The sequence below is a fragment of the Grampus griseus genome, assembly GCF_964374135.1.
Source record: "Grampus griseus genome assembly, chromosome: 1".
NCBI lineage: Eukaryota > Metazoa > Chordata > Mammalia > Artiodactyla > Delphinidae > Grampus > Grampus griseus.
Window position 1 is genome coordinate 154,783,384 of NC_139017.1, and position 22,400 is coordinate 154,805,783.

The 22,400-nt window shown below is 41.4% G+C and overlaps 1 protein-coding gene across 1 annotated transcript in view; it reads right to left on the bottom strand.

The window, feature by feature from the left end:
• Window positions 1–5,747: 5,747 nt before the first annotated feature.
• LOC309825769 (protein argonaute-4) overlaps window positions 5,748–22,400 on the bottom strand; it is a 36,495-nt gene continuing 19,842 nt past the window's right edge. The window contains exons 11-17 of the mRNA XM_082659457.1: window positions 21,467–21,651; window positions 20,237–20,396; window positions 16,598–16,913; window positions 16,313–16,447; window positions 9,382–9,483; window positions 8,928–9,127; window positions 5,748–6,845 (exon numbers count right to left, since the gene is read on the bottom strand). Of these exons, the coding sequence (XP_082515583.1) occupies window positions 6,737–6,845; window positions 8,928–9,127; window positions 9,382–9,483; window positions 16,313–16,447; window positions 16,598–16,913; window positions 20,237–20,396; window positions 21,467–21,651 (1,207 nt within the window). The 3' untranslated portion in view covers window positions 5,748–6,736. The remainder of the gene's footprint in view (window positions 6,846–8,927; window positions 9,128–9,381; window positions 9,484–16,312; window positions 16,448–16,597; window positions 16,914–20,236; window positions 20,397–21,466; window positions 21,652–22,400) is intronic.

Here is a 22,400-nt window from a genome sequence, read left to right on the forward strand (position 1 = left end):
ACTAGGCCCGTGCGCCACAACTACTGAGCCTGCGCACCAGAGTCCATGTGCCACAACTACTGAGCCTGCATGCCGCAACTACTGAAGCCCACGTACCTAGAGCCCGTTCTCCGCAACAAGAGAAGCCACCACAAGGAGAAGCCCGCACACCGTAACAAAGAGTAGCCCCCGCTCGCTGCAACTAGAGAAAGCCTGCACACAGCAACGAAGACCCAATGCAGCCAAATAAATAAATAAATAAAATTTAAAATCTTAAAATAAATAAATATTTTTTAAAAGACCCAATGTAGCCAAATAAATTTTTAAAATTTAAAAAAAAGGGTCTTCCCTGGTGGCGCAGTGGTTGAGAGTCCGCCTGCCGATGCAGGGGACATGGGTTCCTGCCCTGGTCTGGGAGGATCCCACATGCCGCGGAGCGGCTAGGCCCATAAGCCATGGCCGCTGAGCCTGCGCGTCCGGAGCCTGTGCTCTGCAACAGGAGAGGCCACAGCAGTGAGAGGCAAAAATAAATAAATAAAACAATTTGGGGGGGCAAGTTTTCTTCTGCTCCCTTTGCATGGTCTCTATTTTCTTTGAGTTATGTTTACTGTTTGTTTTGTTCTCTGACTTTTGTGTTGGGGAATTTCCTCAAATAATGATATTAGCTAACATTTATTGAGCATCTACTATATGCCAGACCCTGTGTGCTGGTTTCACGAAGATGAATAAGACAAAGTTCTAAGCAGGATAAATATAAAGATTCCTAGGCCTATTAAAGTGTTGCAAATCAAAAACAAAGAGAAGATACTAAGAGCAGCCTGTACTGGTCAGTGTTCCCCAGAGAAACAGAACGAATAGGATATAGACATAGCTATAGTTAGATATATAGATATATATACTGATGGCTTCCAAATCCCCTTCTCCAGTCCATATATACCACCCTCAAATCAAATCCATCCAAAATTCAACTCACCACATTCTTACTTCCCACAAATCACAAATCTGCTTCTTCTGTGTTCATTTTCTCAGTGGCACTATTACCTCCCAGCTACCCAAGCCAGAAATCTGAGAGCCCTCCTAATGAGTCTTCCTTCCCTGCACTCTCTATATCCACTTTCCCGAAGTTCTGCTTCTTCTAAATTCTGAATATCTCGTGTTCATTCGTTCTCTCCAATTGCACTATCACTGCTCAAGTTCAAGCCTCATCATCTTTAGCTTGAGCTCCACAGTAAAACTCTCAGAACTTCAGCTTCAAACTACCCACAACACTACTGACAGCCTAAGTAACACAAATCAGACTGTGCTATTGTACCTGTGGACAAACTCTAAACTCCTTAGAATGCCATGCAAGTCCTGTCCTGTCAGGAACTGATGCTTGCCTCTGTGGTTCAGCCTTATCATTTCCACTTCCCTTATAATCCAAGAGTACTGAAATTACTTGTAATTTTTCCCAACAAGTCATGATCTTTGTTTTCCTCTCTGTGCCTTTGCCCATGAAAAGAATCCTTAGAATGCCTTCTTCCACCTTGTTCATTTATAAAACTCTTATTTATTCTTTTTTTTTTTTTTTTTTTTTTTTTTGCGGTACGCAGGCCTCTCACTGTTGTGGCCTCTCCCGTTGCGGAGCACAGGCTCCGGACACGCAGGCTCAGCGGCCATGGCTCACGGGCCCAGCCGCTCCACGGCATGTGGGATCTTCCCGGACTGGGACACGAACCTGCATCCCCTAGCATCGGCAGGCAGACTCCCAACCACTGCGCCACCAGGGAAGCCCTCTTATTTATTCTTTATAAGACATCTCAGTCATCATTTCTTCTAAGAAGCCTTCCTTGATCTCCCCAAGCTGGGTTAGCAGCCTCTCTAAGTGGTCCCATGGTTATGTGTATATATTTCTCATAATACTTAACCCTTAAAGCTACCTTGTTACATATGTGGCCCCCAAGTTTACAAGTGAACCTTTCAATGACCAGAACTTGTGTCTTTCATCTTTATATTTCTTAGCACATAATAGGAGCTCCAAAAATGTTTGTTAAACTAAAATAATTTCTTTCCTTCTCCAGTCAATTTGCAATATAGTTGCTAGTTTTCCCATCTGATTTTGTCCCTCTTCTCCTTAAAGATTTGCCAATAGCTTCTGGAGAATAAAGTCAACATAGAGGAAATCAGAGCCAAGAGATAGAGAAAAAGAGACGGAGGAGGAACATGCCTTGTTTGTGACATGCCTACTTGCTAGCCACTCCCTGACACAGGAGTCATTATGTGACACATCCCCCAGGGACTGATTCAAGGATGGACATGAACAGGACACAAATGGAGGGGGAAGAAGTGTGAGGAAGGCCATTTGGACTCACTTGAAACACACAAAATAATGGGGTTCCCGTAAGAAAGAGGGATTCTATCACCCAAAGAAGTAATAAAGGAAAGAACTGGAGTAGATAAAAATTATAGCTAATCTACTGTGAGGGAACGGTGTGTCTAGAATCCCCTTGTTCCCCACTTATCCACCTGGCAAAGTCTGACGTGTGCTTCATGATCTATCCCAAAATTCATGACTCTGTAGTGTTTCCTGACTCCCCATGACAAAAATTGTTTCCCTTTTTAAGTTCCTATAATTTCACCCTCAGTAGCAGGTATAATGAAGTTAGATAGGCCTGGCTTCAACTCTTCAAACTTTGACTCTGTGCTTTCACTGCCGAAGGTGTGGGTTCAATTCCTGGTTGAGAAACAAAGATCCCACAAGCTGTGCGGTGTGGCCAAAAAAAAAAAAAAAAGTAACCATGTGTATTGCTATTACAGTATACACTATATTTATTAGACAATTGACAAGAAAAACAATGTTTGGCACAAGAATGCCAATTTATTCTTTTATGGACACATGAACACAAAATATCCCTGCAGGCCAAAAAAAAATTGCAAAATTTAAACAACCATCATCTTATCTCAACTCGGAGATACCACCCCTCCCTTAATAGTTTAGAAAGTACCTCGTATTGCTAGAGACATACATCCAGTCCAAATTTAATAAAATACATTTTAGAACATTACAGGCCTAACAATATAGAAACAAAAATGACACCATTAGTCAAATGAACAAATGCAAACATTTTTCAGCTACTAGACATAGCAAGAGCATGAATATGTCAATAGCAAGTGGTACGAAAATGGTTAATCGATAACAAGATCTTCCCTTTAATTTTACAAGGAAAAATCCTTGGAGTTGAAGCAGTATTGATACAATGCCCTCAGCCTCCACTTTCTTAAAATGAAAGCAGAGCTACCACCTTGCTATTGAGCAAGAAAATCTTACAGCACATCCACAAAGGGTTGCTAGGGCAGGGCGGAGAGGGTGAGCCTGCTTAAACAGTGGATTACCTTTTCCCACAGGAAGGGTAGGTAGCTGAGCCAGGTAGGTAAGCTCTGATATAGGCTGGGCACCAGATCCTAAAATACAGACCATATAGAATATGTCTGCTTGTAAATCATCACCTTTGGAAGCAGCAAATAGAATTTACAGTAAGAATGAATATGTTCTGCCTGCCCAGACAGCTGGGCAGCTTGTTCACTCTACAGCTAACAACAACAACAAAACATAATTGGTTCAACATTTGGATTTTCACCACTCTTTTAATGTCCCCGTGCCTTATCCCAAAATTGTTAACTCTTTAGCATTGCTACATTTAAATCTTTCACACCACATGACAGTGCCTGAACAGGCTGCATTAAAAAAAAACCAAACAGCCTACACCTACTTCTAGAGAATGCACACCTCCCATTGATTGACACATGCATAATGATTCAGTCAGTCCCAAGGGGTTAACGTGTTCAAATTGTCAAGCCGAATTAAAACTATGCATTCAGACCTGCTTGCAATGAGTATTGCTGCAACTCGGATTCTGCAGTAATTACCTCTTAAAGATTCACCGCTCAGCAAGTTTTTTCCAACAATCCTAATTCTTCTATATTTCTTTCCTTTTGTCCAAAACGGCAGCATTAAACCCTCAAAGGTACTGTTTTCCTATAAAAATAGGCCTCCCGGCTTTTCCTCCACCACTACACTGATTTGCCCCAGTGTACTAGGACTGACTGAGGTCTTACAAACTACAGTTCAAGGTCGAGTGTATAGCCCATCTGCAAGCACGTCAGGGCTTCCTGGCACTCCGCCTTGCTCCCTGCTCCATACATGCCAGGAGATGGTGAGAAGTGACGCTTCTTCTGTGCATTGTTAACAAGCAAGTCCGAGGCACTCAAGTGCAGATGGGGTGCCCACTGGCCAGCCAGCCAGCCACCAAGAGTTCTTCACGTCCTGGACTCCAGCAAGTCATCCTTTTCCTAGAGGAAACTTCCGTTTTTCCTCCTCTTGTGTCCAGGGTGGCCAAGCTGAAGGGTATTTTCTGTGCTCTCCCTGAACAAGTGTGAATAAAAAGCAGCAGCCAGCCCCTCACCAACGTGTCCTGATTTGTGTGTCCAAGTGAGGTATTTGCAAAAAAGGAAAATCTTAAGAAATTAACATCTGCCATCTTCTTCACTCCTGCCTCTGTTGTGCCTCAATTACAGAGCTTGCTTTCATCCCACTCTATGAAGAGAACAAGGACGTCTGCACTTGTATCTTAATGAGCTTTAGGACTCCATATACATTATAAAACTCTCAGAGACCAGTCTCAGCAAACACTGGTGGCGCTGCTGATCAACAGCACATGGAAATGTAAACTTTAACGTATTTACAAGCTTGTTTACAAGACTGAAGAAAAACAGTGCTTTATATTGCTGGGATTTTGAGAAGGCTAGTTTAAGAGATTTGGACCAGCTAATGAGTTCAAGCAACATCCTTCACCATTAGATCCAGTGTTTCCCCCACCAGCAGTTTCCAGACAGAGGTGGCAAAACCGTTTTACCACACTGCATCTATCTCTTCCCCCAGCACCTTCCTCAGCCATGTGGAGTGGCTCTGGGCCTTTTATTCCTCCTTTCAGCTCTCGCTCCTGAGGTTCCAGGACAGAGAATTCCAAGTCAGTAAAATTTGGGCTGGGAAACACTGGCTGGAACTATCAAGACTCTATGTAACTGTTGTCCATTCACAAAGTATTATCTACACTAAATACAAAATACCTTTTCCCCCACATTTTAACTGATGCTTGCTTTAGATCAACTCCCTTTGTTTGGACAAGAAAGGAATCCTCTCTCCCTGTGAACGCAATCCAGAATCTATTAAGAAAAAGCAACCTTTTCTATGCAGTTTTAGTTTAATAAAAGGAAGGAAACCCCACCAAGTACATTTCAGGTTGAAAGAGAAGCAAAAAATTTCCATTACAAGTAATTGTGTGAGTAACCTTGATTCCCAGGGAATAAAGTTTTAAATGCTGGTACATTTTTGCAAGTTGCAGCATCACTCAAGGTACCTTAAGGACTGGCAAAGCCTATTCAATAAGGAAGCATCCTGGTTCTAGCTTAGTTTAAAACAAAGTGACAGGACACCAACTGTGACTATAAAACAGATAAAAAGAATTCTTTAAAAAGGCATGGAGGGCTTCCCTGGTAGCGCAGTGGTTGAGAGTCCGCCTGCCAATGCAGGGGACACAGGTTCGTGCCCCGGTCTGGGAAGATCCCACATGCCGCGGAGCGGCTGGGCCCGTGAGCCATGGCCGCTGAGCCTGCGCGTCTGGAGCCTGTGCTCCGCAACGGGAGAGGCCACAACAGTGAGAGGCCCGCGTACCGCAAAAAAAAAAAAAAAAAAAAAAAGGCATGGAAATATATGCCTTTTCTGACCAGTTTCAAAAATTGTCAGATTATGATCTATAAGAAATAGCTGATAAAAATCATACCGAAATCTCATCTAAAAAACTACACTGTCAGGGGGAGGAAGAGGAGGGACTTTAAAAAATGTTTATTGCCAAAGTTAACTTGCTATGAGAAAAGTTAAAAAATCATTTAGATCTAACAAACCACACAGCAGCATAAAATGGGCATTTTTGAAAACTCTGAAAAATACTAAAAGCTAATTTTTTTCAAAGAGGGGGAAACATGAGTACTTTTTACCATGGCAGTGTTATCTGTCACCATGACATGCATCACATGTGTTACACATTCACAAAAGTCAACCAAATAAGAGAACTGCCTGTCTGAATCTGCAGCCAAATATAGTGCAATTGCCTGGCAGCCTGTACTTGCACCAGCACAAGTCTGTAGAGATCAATACATAAAGTAGTAAAACTAATAAAACTCTGTAAAACTTTCAAAAATTAATGCTCGTTAAAGGCATTTACAGTGGCGAAGTCAGAAATCTCCATTAAAAAGCCTATTGACCCACACAATTAAATAGTTACACTGAACTGAAGTAGATTGGTTTTTCTCTCCCATTTATGCATATACCCCACTCGACGAATACAGGAAAAAGGAATAAGCTTCTCTTGTAAGACTAGAGGGATGCGGTGAACACCACAGCTAGCAAAATAGTCCATAGAAACCTTTCTCATAAAGTCCTTTAGAAAGTTCAGGCTGATTAGCCTTTGCATGATGAGGTAAAAATTCAGTCCAGTGCATCAGAAAAGATAATCAATGAGTATCTATTACTTTAAAAAAATGGCTCAATTTTGTTGATGCATCAGACAGTGCTGCGAAGTATAGATTCAGTGCAACTATTCTGAGTTGCTGGTAGAGGACCACCTGAAGTCAACTTGGCTCTCTCTAGAGGCAGTAGGCGTTTGAAACATTTTGAGCCTGCATGGTGTGCCAAACTGGTTGAGTTCTTTTTCTGAGACTCTCAAGCAAAATACATCGTGTGCTGGGTATCATGGTGGATCTGCACAGCTTTAGCCAAGGCCTGAGGATCTCGGCCATTGCTCTGTCCTGACACATGACTGCCTTCCGCACTGTAAAGAAAAGAAAGCAAAAAAACCAAGAGTGACAAAAGACCACTTCAAACTCCACATGTTTCAAATAGCATGAATAGTACTAGAGTCAAGATCTTGGGCTCAAGGTGTGGCTCCTTAAATAATTTGTAACGTCTCTCTAAACACCAGCTTGCTCAACTGAAAATGCAATACAACTTATTTAATGGGCTGCTGCAATTAATTAGAATAATGTCTGCAAAGACCAAATCTTCAACAGTGCCTACACAAGGACTTCCATTTGTCTGCTATGTCTGGTTAATGCCTACTTGTCCTTTAGGCTTCAGTCAAATGTCATTTCCCCCAAAGAAATCTTCCCTGATTCTGAAGTTCAGGTCAGAGCCACCTGGAATATACTTTCACAGAATCCTCTACATTTATTTTATTTGAAAGATTATTATTTGGATAATTATTTATTTCCCTTACTGGGATGTAACCTCCAAGAAAGCAGCAACTTTGTCTGTCTTACTCACCACTAAATCCCTAGTGCCTGCCACATAGCATTGCCTCAATAACCATTTGTTGAATGGATGAATGAATGAATGAATGAATGTGCTTAGCACAGTGCTGCAACATAACAGATACTCAGCAAATGTTACTATGCCACCAGCCTTTCTTGTCTTCCCCTCACTAGCTATATGACCCTGGACAAGTAACAACTCCTCTGAACTTGATCTTTTAGGGTAACAGTAACAACTTCTGAACATACCTTTTAAGGGCACCATGTGATAAAAAGCTTAGTAAATAGGAAATCACCATCCCTCTTCTGACTTCTCTACTTAAATTATTATTACCCTTATCATCTAGGCTCAAAATCTTAGTCATTTTTTACTTCATCCCCTTCTCTGTCACTCACATCCAATTAACTGTTGAGTAATGTCTATTTTATCCCAGGATTAGCCTTTTACGTTAAACAAAGGTAATCTTGCTCTAACATATTCTTCCGGCTTCATGCCTGCTATTCCCCTTTCAAATGCTCCAACCAAAGAAAACTTGCTATTGTTCAAACATGTCACTTGTCTTCTCTTCTTTGTGTCCATTATTCCCTCTGCCTGGAAAATTCTTTTCTCTTCTTTGTAGAGCCAAATCCTACCCATCCAGCTATGAAATCTCTAACAGACTTTCCTCTGATGTCCAATTGCACTTTCATCTATACTGCTATGGGCTAATTGTCAGTCTTACGTTTGCGTGTATTGTATCCCATACTGAAGCATAAAATCCCAGGAAACATGTCTTCCTCAACTTACAGTTTTTAGTACCTAGTACAGTGTTGGGCACACAGGCAATACCTAGTAAATGTGTTGAATGAATATGTATATTACAGAATGGAAGGTACAAAGCCACAGCTGGGCATTTTCCATCATAGCGTACTTTCAACCCGTACAGAAATAGACTTGCAGTGGAATGTCTACTATTTAGCAGCTGAATTCGGACTTGGGGAAGAGCCCAGAAACAACTACACTTCACAGATGGCCATTTGGAAAAAAAAATTTAACGCAGAAAGCTTGTTTAGTTATTTAATAGTAGCTCAATAACAGGTCAATATGTCTGATTCTCCTGAGATCCTTATTTGGGGGTGAGAATGGTCTGGTACCCTACCTGTTCCCGACACAAACCCAGGTTCCCTCTGATACATCCTCCAAGACTGTACTGAAAGTAAAGTGAACTGGTCAGGACTTCCCCCTTGCATGAAGTGGAATCCACAGACCTGTGACTGCTCTGACTGGAGCCAGGGCACTGGGCTGGACATCTTTTGAGGCTGCTTAGGACCTGAGCAGAACTGAAATGCATTTGGCTCTATGGGAAATCCACAGGCAGTTTCAAATGAGACTGCTTTTTGGGGCAGACTTTAGACACATCATACAAGTATGAACAAGCCTGGGCAATTTTTGGACCAAAAGTCACATTATCAGCTCTTAAAGGCATATGCAATTTTATCTGCTCCTTGAAATGTAAACCCTAAAAGGAAGTTTAACTCTTCCTAAAGGTTTTCTATAGTAGCTCATTTTTTTTAATATGCTGCTAAACACAGACAGAAAGATTTTATTTGCCTGAGAAACTTGCCTGTCATGATCTTTATCCACCAGATGATACCTTGCTCTGAATGCTACAAGGCGGGCATAATAGGCAGGGGCTGGAATAGAGACTGAGCGTGTGCACCGCACGTAGGTATGACATAGCTGGTAAGTTAGTAACTGGAGCTCATCTGCGGTGAAGCAGTTGTCATCCCACAAGACCTGGTAATGTGAAGGACGGCTGGTTCCCTGGAGAAAGAGTTTTATGATTAATGTCTCTGACATGGGTTGATGACCTGAGAGAACTGAAACCTACTTAAATTCAGAAATATTCCTGCCTAGCACACCTACAAGCAGATACCTAGACCAAAAGATAACAGTTCTAGGATACAAGCATTAACAAAGTTATGTACAGTGTTTAATAACAAGTCTACTCAAGCTAGTTGCTGAATTTGCAAACACCTCCCTATCAAATCAAAGACCTGGACTAGCTTCCAAATTACCTGAATTCCTGCATGACTACAGAGGTAAAAGTCAAACTCAGATGGATGTGTGATGGTGCTATCCACGGTAGTGCCTGCTGGTACATTGCCACTTTTCCCCACCTTAAAAAAAAAAAAAGTGTCATTAGTCATCAAAGTGCTAAATTGAGCTCAAGCCATTAGTAAGAAGTTAGTATACTGCTCTTAAGGGAACTCTTGAAAATCAGTTTAATTCAAGATGTTGAATTTTCTGTAACTTTCCGTTAGCCCAACTATTTCAACCTTAGATATTTTCTCAAATATACTCCACTGCTTCTCTAAGGGAATCCAGACAAAGAATTATTTTACCTGTGGCTTTGGGCTACATTATTGTCATCTATTTTACAGATGACACTTTGGTGTGTTCACAGAGGGGGAAAAGAAGACATTTAAGATGGATAAGCTTCCTGAGGGGGAAAAAAAATCAGTTTTATTCCTTATTTGGAGTAAAAAAAAAAACAACCTACAACTTTCAGTAAAAGTTAAGATGAAGGGGCTTCCCTGGTGGCGCAGTGGTTGAGAGTCCGCCTGCCGATGCAGGGGACACGGGTTCGTGCCCCAGTCCGGGAGGATCCCACATGCTGCGGAGCGGCTGGGCCCATGAGCCATGGCCGCTGAGCCTGCGCGTCCGCAACGGGAGAGGCCACAACAGTGAGAGGCCCGCGTACCACAAAAAAAAAAAAAAAAAGTTAAGATGAAGGAATCTGTGAACTGGTTCACCAGGTTCAACAAAATTAATACTTTTACAGGATCAATAAAAGAATTCACTGGCACATGTATTGTCAGGAAGAGTGCATTGAAATGAGAATTAGGAAAGCCACAGTTTCTGTTCTAAGCCCAGCCTTGTAACTACATACCTTGAACAAAGCCTCAATCTAATCATCCATAAAATTAGGTGATGATTTCTGATACTTTTAAAATTCTAAAGTTCTTCTAGAGCCAAATTCTAAAATCAAACTTCTAGAAAAGCAGAGAGGAGAACTTCAAGGAAAGGAATTAAATCTTGCTATTTGGTCAGTTTTCATCCACTTCTGCTGTACACATGGGTTCCACACGAGGTAGTACATTTAGCATATTGGCACAGATTTGATGGGAATTTATTTGGCTCCATTCTAACTATTGTTAACTTCAGCTGAAGACCATGCACCAATGCATATAATAACAACATACATGAGTATAGAAAAGTCTCATTCCATGAAATTCATATGTGACCTGGGGTACTTAGCTGGACAAGAGGAAATGTAACTGAGCTACAATCATTCTAGTATTGTTTCCCAAAGTGTATGCTTTAGAAATATTAGTTCTGCAGGATGTGTTTAGGTGTTTCATGGTCAAATAAATTTGAGTGATATGGGGTTAAACCACAGTTGAAAGGTTTTTCTATTGTATGACTTCTCAGAACCTTTATCTAGTAACGTATAATCTTTAAGAGGGAGATGGAGTATACAGCCCTTCCCAAACTTATTTGACCATAGAATCCCTTTTTAAAAATCTCTTGGAATCTACAGATGAGAACCTAAAGAGGTGCTGCCCTGGGGAAAAGGGGGTCCAGGCATGTTCATTTCAATAATTATTGCTTGAGCACCACGTGCAAGGCTCTGCAACAGATGTTGGGGATGAGAGACAGAGTCACAGAGAGAACTAAAGAACCTGCCCTCCTGCTCTTCATGAAAGTCACAGGCAATGCACTGCAATGCAATGTAATAGGGGCCTTATGGAAGGCACTGGGAAAAGCTGGTGGGAGGAAATGGTTGAGCCATGCCTTATAGGATAAGTACAGGTTGGATGGAGGGGATAGAATGAAAATGGAAACATTCCAATACCCCTTGCAGTCAGGAATGGACAAACAAACTGTGGTTCATCTACATCACAAAATACTCAGCAATAAAAACGGAACAAACTACTGATACACACAATAACGTGGATGAATCCCAGATGCATTATGCTAAGTAAAAGGAGCCAGACCAAAGGCTATGACTTCTTTTCATATGACATACTGGGGAAAACAAAACTATAGGGACGGAATATACATCAGTGGTTGTCAGGGGCTGTAGGTAAGGGAAAGGGTTGACTACAAAAGGGCATAAGAGAGTTTTTATGTGTGACAGAATCATTCTATATATTAAGGTGGTAGTTTTACACAACTGTATGCATTTGTCAAGACATGCAGAACAGTATGCTAAAAATAGTGAATTTTACTGTGTCTATATTATATCTTATTATAAAAATAATGGGGAAAAAAAGGTGGGATGGATGTGGTCATTCCAGGGATAAAAATACACAGTGTATATGGGAAATGGAAATAGTCACATTGCTAATGGAAGGTGTATGGGGGCATGGTGAAAGATCAAACTAAATGTGTTTTGGCTACCGTGGGAAAACACCGAGCACCATAAGGAAGCATCTGGTAGGCAACAGGGGTAACATGAAGATTTTTGAGCAGTGGAGTGGCAGGATAAGATCTGTATTTTAAAAACTTAGCCCTCAGAATGGCCATCATCAAAAAATCTAGAAACAATAAATGCTGGAGAGGGTGTGGAGAAAAGGGAACACTCTTGTACTGTTGGTGGGAATGTAAATTGATACAGCCACTGTGGAGAACAGTATGGAGGTTCCTTTAAAAACTACAAATAGAACTACCATACGACCCAGGAATCCCACTACTGGGCATATACCCTGAGAAAACCATAATTCAAAAAGACACATGTACCACAATGTTCATTGCAGTTCTATTTACAATAGCCCGGAGATGGAAACAACCTAAGTGTCCATTATTGGATGAATGGATGAAGAAGATGTGGCACATATATACAATGGAATATTACTCAGCCATAAAAAGAAACGAAATTGCGCTATTTATAATATGGTGGATAGACCTAGAGTCTGTCATACAGAGTGAAGTAAGTCAGAAAGAGAAAGACAAATACCGTATGCTAACACATATATATGGAATTTAAGGGAAAAAAATGTCATGAAGAACCTAGGGGTAAGACAGGAATAAAGACACAGACCTACTAGAGAATGGACTTGAGGATATGGGGAGGGGGAAGGGTAAGCTGTGACAAAGCGAGAGAGAGGCATGGACATATATACACTACCAAACGTAAGGTAGATAGCTAGTGGGAAGCAGCTGCATAGCACAGGGAGATCAGGTCGGTGCTTTGTGACCGCCTGGAGGGCTGGGATAGGAAGGGTGGGAGGGAGGGAGACGCAAGAGGGAAAAAAAAAAAAAGAAAGATCTAATTTAAAACAAACAAACAAACAAACAAAAAAAACCTAGCCCTGACAGTAGGTGGAGGATGCATTTGTGAAGGAGGAATGGAGACAGGGAGACTGCGAGGAGTCTCCTGCAGTACTGAAGAGTTCTGCCTAGGGCAGATGGAACACACAAGAGGAAGAGTTGAGCCAAGAGATTTCAGGGCAGAACACAGAGAATTGTTTGACCCACTGAACATGGGAAGCGGGGACAGGAAGAGAGGAGAAGAATTTAAAGACAACTCTGAAGTTTCTCACTTGGCTGACTAATATATAGTGATGCCAAGCAATAGAAGAATAGTAAAATTGGGGGAGGAATAGCTTTTAGATGTGGATAAAACAATAAGGAGAAGGTTTAGATGTGCTTTGCTTGAAATGCCTGTGGTAGATTGTATCACTGGTGCCAAATATTCCCATGCCCCTCCCTGGGTGAGGATTATACATCCCTACCCAATTAACTCAGAAGTGGCCATGTAACTTCCTTTGGCTAATAAAATGTGATGTGAAATGTGCTACTTCTGGGCAGAAGCTTTAACAGCCAGCATATGGCTTGTCATGTATCTTTTTTCCCCTCTACTACAATGACTGGTGAAGTTCCAGACAGATGCTTCCTCTCTGTCAGCCTAGGTTCCAGAGGGAGGACAGCGAGGTCCCAGCCGTAGCAGTGCCACAATGAATGTGTAATGTGAACAAGAAATAAATCTTAGTAAGCCACTAAGACTTTGGAGTCTTTTGTTACCACAGCATAGCCTAGCCTATCTTGACTGATACAATGCCTACAGAGCATCTAAGTAAACTGGTAGACAGAAGTGCAGATCAGGAGCTGCATAGAAAATCTGGGGCTGGAAATACAGATTTAGGAATCTATAAGCAAGTACGTGAATCTGGAAAAGTCGGTGAGACTAAGGGAGTTGAAATTGAGAAGAGAAGAGAGAAATATGAAATGCCAGGAAGCATCAATGTTTAATGGACAGAGGAAGAAGAGGAGTCAAAGAAAGCCTAATTACAGAGGTAGGTAGTGAGCCTGGAAAATCATATTGCTAAGGCCAAAGAAGGCAAACATCCATAAGTGCTTCAAAGAGGTCAGTGTGGGAATTTGACAAGATATCGCTGGATTCAAAATGAGCAAGTCATTGAGAGAACGACCTCAGTGGAGTCAGTGAAATAAAAGTCAGGCAACAGAGAACTGAAGTATTATGTGAGAAGATACAAAAAGAAAATCAAATCTTTTTTTCCTATAAGTTTGGTCATGAAAGGGAGGAAAGAAAAAATGGCAGGTAGATTGAGGGAGAAGGGAAGTTTTGAGAGAGACTGAGGAAGAGTTGAGAAACTTTAAAAGGTGAGGAGAGGGAAGCAACGGAATGGGGAAAACTGAAATTTTGAAAAAAAATGGATAATTGATGAAGTGAGGCTCTAAAGAAGGCAGAAAGCATTAAAAACAAAAGCATAGGTGGAGGGAAAAAAAGCATAGGTGGAGAGATTAGCCTCTGAGATTCAAGGAAGAAAATAAGAAAACACAGATTTAGCTAAATTTGAAAGTAAAGGGGAGGAAGCCAAGAAAATTCATGCCTTCTCCATTTTGTTTTCTGGAGGAAACAGAAGGTTATTCTATTGTTGGCAATGTAAATTGTTGGCAATGAATGCTTCATGGATGGGGTTGGGGACTTGAGAAGAGTATAAAGGTTTAGAACAGATGTTATGGGGAATACGATAAATGAAAAGAAATTGCAGCATCAAAGGCCTGGCTGAGATTTGCTGTCAAGAACTTGTATTATGGTTCATTATTAAATAAATGACTTTTTTCCTCAGCAACCTCAATCAGCCTAAGACTAGCAGCAAAAGAAATGGGCAAGTACACTAATTCAGAGTTGGAGACTGGCAAGAGGCATGTTTAGAGAATTGAAGATGCTGGTGTCAGGGGTGCAAAGTAGACCAAGGATTGGGACTGTCAATCTTCAAAGGTCAGGAGTGACACTGGATGGTCAAGAACAAAGCTATGAGATAGCCTGGGGGTTTAGAAAGAGAGTCCAGGTCCTAAAGTTACATGATAGCAAGTCAACAGCGGGATGGGGTATGACTATGCAGTTAAGGAGGGGATGGCAGGATGTTTTGTGCCCAGAGCTCGGTCAAGAACTCAGAGAATTTGAATTAGCAGAATTTAAGAAGTATTACCAAGTCAGAGTTTGGCAATTTGGAAGACAGTATTTTGAATCTGAGCTGATTGGTGGACCTGTGGCCCAAGGGTAAAATCTTAGTTCTCTAATGATTCAGAAAACAAGAAGAAACAGCTCAGCCTTGGATTAGAGACAGAAACTCTAATGTGGGAGCATGTGGGACTTCCCTGGTGGTGCAGTGGTTAAGAATCCGCCTGCCAATGCAGGGGACACAGGTTTGAGCCCTAGTGCAGGAAGATCCCACATGCCGCGGAGCAACTAAGCCTGTGCGCCACAACTACTGAAGTCCGCGCACCTAGACCTCGTGTTCCGCAACAAGAGAAGCCACTGCAATGAGAAGCCCACACACTGCCACGAAGAGAAGCCCCCACTCACCGCAACTAGAGAAAACCCGCGTGCAGCAACAAAGACCCAACGCAGCCAAAAAGTAATTAATTAAAAAGAAAAATCTAATCCTTAAAAAACTAAAACAAACTAAGCGTGTACTAGAAAACAGTGGGAGTGACCCACAAGGCGACAAGATCAGGAAACAGAAAGAACTGGTCTCTCTGGGAGTGGATCAGGGAGGGCCTGAAAAAGTTGAAGTAATGTCATAGAAAAGATCATAGAAGTAAAGTCATCCAACACTGTGTACCTAAAATTTACCTAGTTTACACATTAATAACAGATTATAAAAAGGTTACACAAAATGCGTTTTATCAAATGCTGGAAATTGTACCCAAAATTAACATTCATTTACTAAGTTAATCCTTAACAACAACCCTGTGAAATAGGTATTGTTCTTACCACACTTTACAGTTAGAACATTACGGCTTAGTGAAGTTAACCTGCCCATGGTTAGTAAATGTGACATCACAGGCATTCAAAGTGTGTACCCTAAGAATCCCCTGAACTGATGTAAAATCATTTGGAAGAGAAATTTTCTTTATACCCTAGAACCATGCCTTAGGCGCTGGTAGCAAAAAATAGCAAATGGCAATAAAGTCCAAGTAGTAAACCTTCCCTTTGGAGGTTTCCTGTATCACCATAGTGTACATAGCTTTTTTTAACTTCTCCCTCTAAAAACTCCAGAAACCAGTATTGCTGTCACATAAGAGAAATATTCAGTCTTGAAACCTGTATCATTCAAAATTGCTCATCTAAGCTCAACTGGAGTTAGTATGCTTATTAAATTATTATTAGGCACTTCTGCTTTAAAAAAAAAAAACTATATGTATGCCTACTCAAAAACACATTCACAGGACTTCCCTGGTGGTCCAGTCAGTAAGACTCTGCGCTCCCAATGCAGGGGGGCTGGGTTCAATCCCTGGACGGGGAACTAGATTCTGCATGCATGTGCAACTAAGAGTTCGCATGCTGCAATGAAGATCCTGCATGCCGCAACAAAGACCCGGCACAGCCAAAATAAATAAATAAATATTTTTTAAAAACCGAAAACATATTCACTTGCATCAGATAGTAAAGCTTATCCTATGTGTTCTTACCCTCTCTGTTTTATCTGCACAGAAGAGTCGTGTGTGATGTCTTTTCTGCACCACAATATAGGTTATTCCTGGCCGGTAATCTTCTTCCAAACTAATACATGCCTTTCGAATTGCTATTAGTTCTGGCCAAGCTACCTAGGAGTTAGAAATAAAATGATGTTTAATTGAGAACTTGCCAATCTCTCAGGCATCTCTCAGATCTGATTTACTTGGAGTGGCAGATGGGAGGAAACTCCATCAGATACCTAGAAGCCCCAGAAGGCAACTATGGGATTAAGAGAGTACCTGTTTCATTTGTCCCTCGGATACCCCTCCACGGTAATAGATGATCCGAGTGGGTTTGAAGCGTGTGGATTTGTAGAACTGGATCAGCAGCTCTCGAACCATGTTAGTAAGGTCCTGGATTACCTCCTGACTATAGAGGAGCTCCTGGGAGATCTCCTGGCGGGACGTCTGCACCCGCACAGTGGCACAGTACCGGCTGGGGTGGCCGTCCATACTGCCAACGACAGCAGCAATGGAAGGCTTCTTCCCATCCCCTGCTGGGGGGTGCGTGACATCCGCTCCCAGGAAGATGACAGGCTGCTGGAACACCGAGGGCCTGCTCAGATTTAAGGAGACATTGCCACTCAGACATATGGATGAAAATGTTTTTGTTTAGCACGATCACCAGACATAATCACAGGCATAATCTTATGAGAATAAAGACGTGCCCATTGGGAGAGAACTCTAATGCCCACTGAGTATCTGTGCCACCCAGTACAATGAATCTGAACTGACTAAAGAAGCCAACATGGTTCTTCTGCAATAGTGGGAAGGGTAGAGTCAAGAAGAGGACCCAACCCAAACTTAACAAAATCTCTATGTGTAAAGGGAAAACTTTCCCAGAACAGGCTTTCTCGGGATCCTGGGATTTCTACAATGGATACTGAATTGCACAATGTACATGGAACTGGGACAAACCCCCCAATATATGAGACTTAGGGAAGAGAATAAAGTCTATCTCCTTCCCTATTTTATTTTCTCCATGTATTTATCACTTTTACCACATATTTTACTTATTTATTTTATTTATTGTGTATACACACACACACACACACACACACAAATGTAAGCTCCATGAAGGCAGGAATTTTGTTTTGCTTTGTCTTGTTCACTGCTGTATCCCTGGTGCCTAAAACACTGCCTTGCTCACAGCTGGCACTCAACTAATATTTGCTAAAATAATGAATTCATTTATTTGGTACTAATTTATCTATGGAATTAAGGAGAAAAATATCATGCATATATTACTTCTCTGGTAAATTCTTTTTTTTTTTTTTTTTTTTTTGCGGTACGCAGGCCTCTCACTGTTGTGGCCTCTCCCGTTGCGGAGCACAGGCTCTGACGCGCAGGCTCAGCGGTCATGGCTCCTGGGCCCAGCCGCTCCGCGGCATGTGGGATCTTCCCGGATCGGGGCACGAACCCGTGTCCCCTGCATCGGCAGGCGGACTCTCAACCACTGCGCCACCAAGGAAGCCTGATTTTTAAAGTATATCTAGGAGGCATCCCAAATCTGACAATCTCATGTAATAGGTACTAAAGATGAGGTTCCATGTGGGCAGAGCCTGGGTTGTATTTCTCTCTCTATATATCATCATACAACATGGGTTTGGCATAGTAGGGTATAAGAGCAAATGTATATACATAAGATACATACACAGAACATAATAACAGCTTACATATATTATGTACCAACCACTGTGCTAAGGACTTTACACGTATGAATTCATTTAGTCCTCACAACAATTCTATGAGGGTAGTACGATTATTATCTCAGATTTCCAGGTTTAAAAAATGAGATATAAGAGGATAAGGAACTTGCTCAAGATTACACAGTTAGGAAGTGATAAAGCTGGAATCCAAACCCAGGAAGCCAGACAAAAAGGTCTGTACTCTATGCCACTATGCTACATTGTTTGGGGTAAAATTAAATCATGCTTTAGGTTAACTTCCCCCATGGTCTGTATACCTCATCTACCAATGTTGCAGGAAGGATTTATTTACCTAGAAGTTTCATTCAAGGACAAAAATGAGAACTGTGATACAACTGTATAAGAGTAAAGCACTCAAATTCACCTTCTTCTCAAGTATGAAAATGACTAATATCACAGACAAAATTTAACTTCCCAAATCACTTCCACATACAGGTTTTCACATAAAAACATCGTAGAGTAGACAAGTCAGATATTATCTCAACAGACAAGGAAACTACAAATTAACAAGGAGCCGCCCAATCTAAGAAATGGGCAAAGGACTGAACAGGCCCATCACAAAAGAGGATGTCCACTTAGCCAATAAACATATGAAAATGTGCTTAACATGATTAGTCATCAGAGGATTGCAAATTAAAATCATCATGAGATACTATTACCCCCGGCCAAAATGGCTAAAATTAAAAGGACTGATACCACCAAGTGTTGGCAAGAATATGAGAACTAGAACTCTCAGTGGAAATATAAATTGGTATAACCACTTTGGAAAACTACAGTAGTCCCCCCTTATCTGCAGAGTATGTGTTCCAAGATGCCCAGTGGATATACCAAATCCTATATCTACTGGTTTTCTTTCCTATACTAATGGATGGGTAGCATAAACAGCCTAAATACACTGGACAAAGGGATAATTCATGTCCAGGGCTGGATGGAGAGGGAGAGTTCGAGATTTCATCGGGCTACGCAGAATGGCATGCAATTTAAAACTTAAGAATTGGGACTTCCCTGGTGGTGCAGTGGTTAAGAATCCACCTGCCAATGCAGGGGACACGGGTTTGAACCCTGGTCCAGGAAGATCCCACATGCCGTGGAGCAACCAAGCCCACGTGCCACAACTACTGAGCCTGTGCTCTAGAGCCCACGAGCCACAACTACGGAGCCCACGTGCCACAACTACTGAGCCCACGTGCCACAACTACTGAAGCCCGTGCACCTAGACCTCGTGTTCCACAAGAGAAGTCACTGCAATGAGAAGCCCACACACCACAATGAAGAGTAGCCCCTGCTCGCCGCAACTAGAGAAAGCCCATGCTCAGCAACGAAGACCCAACTCAGCCATAAATAAATAAATAAATTAATTAATTAATTAATTAATTAAAACTGAAGAACTGTTTATTTATGGAATTTTTCCACTTAATATTTTCGGACAGAGGTTGACTGCAGGTAACTGAAACCAGGGAAAGTGAAACTGCAGATAAGGGGGGACTACTGTATTTGATAGTATCTATCAATGCTAAATACATATATTTTCTATAAGTCAGCAATTCCACTCTTGCAAGAGAAAGAGTACTTAATTCCACCAAAAATGTAAAAGACTTGTATAATAAATGTATAAGAATATCTAAAATTTTGTAGTATATTCATAAAATGAAATAATACACAACAAAAAATAAACTTCTACTTAAAATAGCAACAGGAATGAATCTCATAGACATGATATTCAGCAAAAGAAGACAGACACAAAATAGTACATACTGTATGGTTCCATTTATATGAAGTTCAAAAACAGGCAAAACTAGGGAACTCCCTGGCGGGCCAGTGGTTAGGACTCTGAGCTTTCACTGCCAAGGGCGCAGGTTCAATCCCTGCTCGGGGGAACTAAGATCCCACAAGCCGCGGGGTGTAGCCAGAAGAAAAACAGGCAAAACTAATCTATGATGCTGGAAGTCAGAACAGTCAGAACTTTTGGGGGTTATCTATTGGGAAGGGCCACGAGGAAGCCTGATGAGGTGCTGGATGTGTTCTATATTTAACCTGGGTGGTGGTTACATGAGTGCATACATATATAAGAAAAAGTAACCAAGATGTATATTTGAGATTTGTGTGCTTTATTGTAAATTATGTAAGTTAGAGCTTAAGAAACATATGGAAAAAGAGTTCAGGATCTTACCTTTGATGAGGTACAAGCACGTTGTTAATTCCTCCGAGCTTTGCATTTATCTTCAGGCAAAGGTTGGAAAGGGTTTGAGGTGAGGTCTTCACTACATTTTTTACCTGGACACACTGTGTAGCCATACCCAGGAGGGTATCTCCAACACGTTTCACCTCCGCTACAAAAATAAGTTTATTAATTAATTTAAAAATGTTGATATATTCTCCTGATTACTAAAAGTAGAGGGAAACACCCCCCCACACACATTAACATTTACAGAGTGCCAACTATATACTGTACGTTGTGCTAGATGCTTTTCCTGTGTGGTCCTTTCATCTGCTAAACCCCCAGGGCAATTTTTTTGAGTTTGGAAGGCTCTCTCCCTACCCTTTTCTTCCCTCCTGCAGGCTTTGAAGCCAGTCCACTTCCTTTATTCTAGCATGCAGCCTGCCACCACTCACCACTCACTCAAGTCCCTTGAGGTTCCTTTTCCCACAGGACTGGTCGGGCAAAGAAATCAATCTCCCCAGCTCCTCCCTCTCAGTACACACACCAGCCCTCTGAATTCTAAGGGATTTTTTTTTTCCTTCCTTCCCCTCCTCCCCCAAACACTACAGATAAAGAGAAGCTAACAAAAGAAACAAATATAGAGAGGCTTGAAGGCATTTTACAAAGTTCAAATGGTTGGTCTACATAGTTTCCAAATCCTTCACTTAGATGATAGCCAAAAGAACTTTGTATCATTCTTCTTATAAGAGATACAAACTAAGCAGCTCCTATTCTGGAAGTGGTAGGCTCCCCCCACTCTGATATTCCTAAATGCTTTTCACCAGACATTCCAGTTCTCCCCGTTTTGGGGACGACGGTAAAATGGCACTACCCTCATTACCACTGCATTTCCTGCCCACCATCCCACTTCCCCCACATAGGTTGGGTGGGCCATATAGCTGGTTGTGACCAAGAAATTGCAGAAGTTAAGAACCCTCCAGGCTCTCTTTTCTCTCTGCCATGGAGCCAGCAACATTCCAAATAGTGACTGGGTTCCAGAGTGAAAATGATATGATGACATGGAGCAGAGGCTGCAGTCCACCCTCAATGGACACATAGCAAAAGCAAAAAATAAAACTTTGTTGCTTTGAGCCACTGAGAGTTCGGGATTGTTTGTGACTGCAGCATAACCTAGTTTATCCTGACTGCTACAACTACTACTTGAAATCATCCCTCATTCAACATTAAAGGGGTCCATACCATATACTGGCGTCTTCCCAGGCAAGATAACCACTATTAGCTGTAGGCCCACATATGTCATTTTCAGGTGTTTAAACATGGGCTCCACGCTGTCTGCACCTTGTGCATACTTGCAAAAACATGGCTGACCCTGGATGGGCATTCCTGCATCCTTAGAGATTTTACGGAGCTGGTCAGTGAAACTCCTGTTAAAATAGAACCGGTGGCACAGTGCTTTCATTTCAGGGCACATTCTTAGCATTTATTTCTCTCTAAGATATTTCTTTCAGTTCGGTAAATTCTTAGCCAAATTTAGAAACAAATAAACAAACAAACAAAAAAACCCCATCTTTAACTGGTTGCCAAAAATAGCCTGGAAGTTGTATCACTGTAATTATAAGGCAGAAGACTCTGTATTATTAAACTATCAGATTATCATTTTGAATTTTTAAATAATTGTGCCTCAGCTGGGCCTCAGGGCCTAGAATAGCATTCCTGTTCAAAGCTTTTTTTAAACATTCAAGTCAGTAATTCCAGACTGAAGAAAAAAGCAAGGTCAAAATTTCAGGTAACGTGTATTTTGGTAAGCCAGGTACAAGAATAGTTGGGTAAGCTTGTGTTCAACTGAGAACACAGAAACACACTGTCACAAAATCACCATATTTAGGATGACATTCAAACTTGTAATAGATTTGATTCAATAACAATGTCAAAAGAAATCATCACTTTAAGAAAAAGCAAAACTCATGGTCAAGTTTTAAATTTTGGATTTGTAGAAAGCTTTCAGAATGATTTGTTTTCTGCATTTGCCAATGTTTTGTAGGATTCCTTTCTTTCACCCCAGTTCCCTTTTCCCGTCGTGATTTTTCCACCCTTTTCACTAACTTCCTGTATATAGATAACTGCATCTGTAAGATGTGAACAAATGATCTTAGTCAGTGACCCTGCAGTAAAA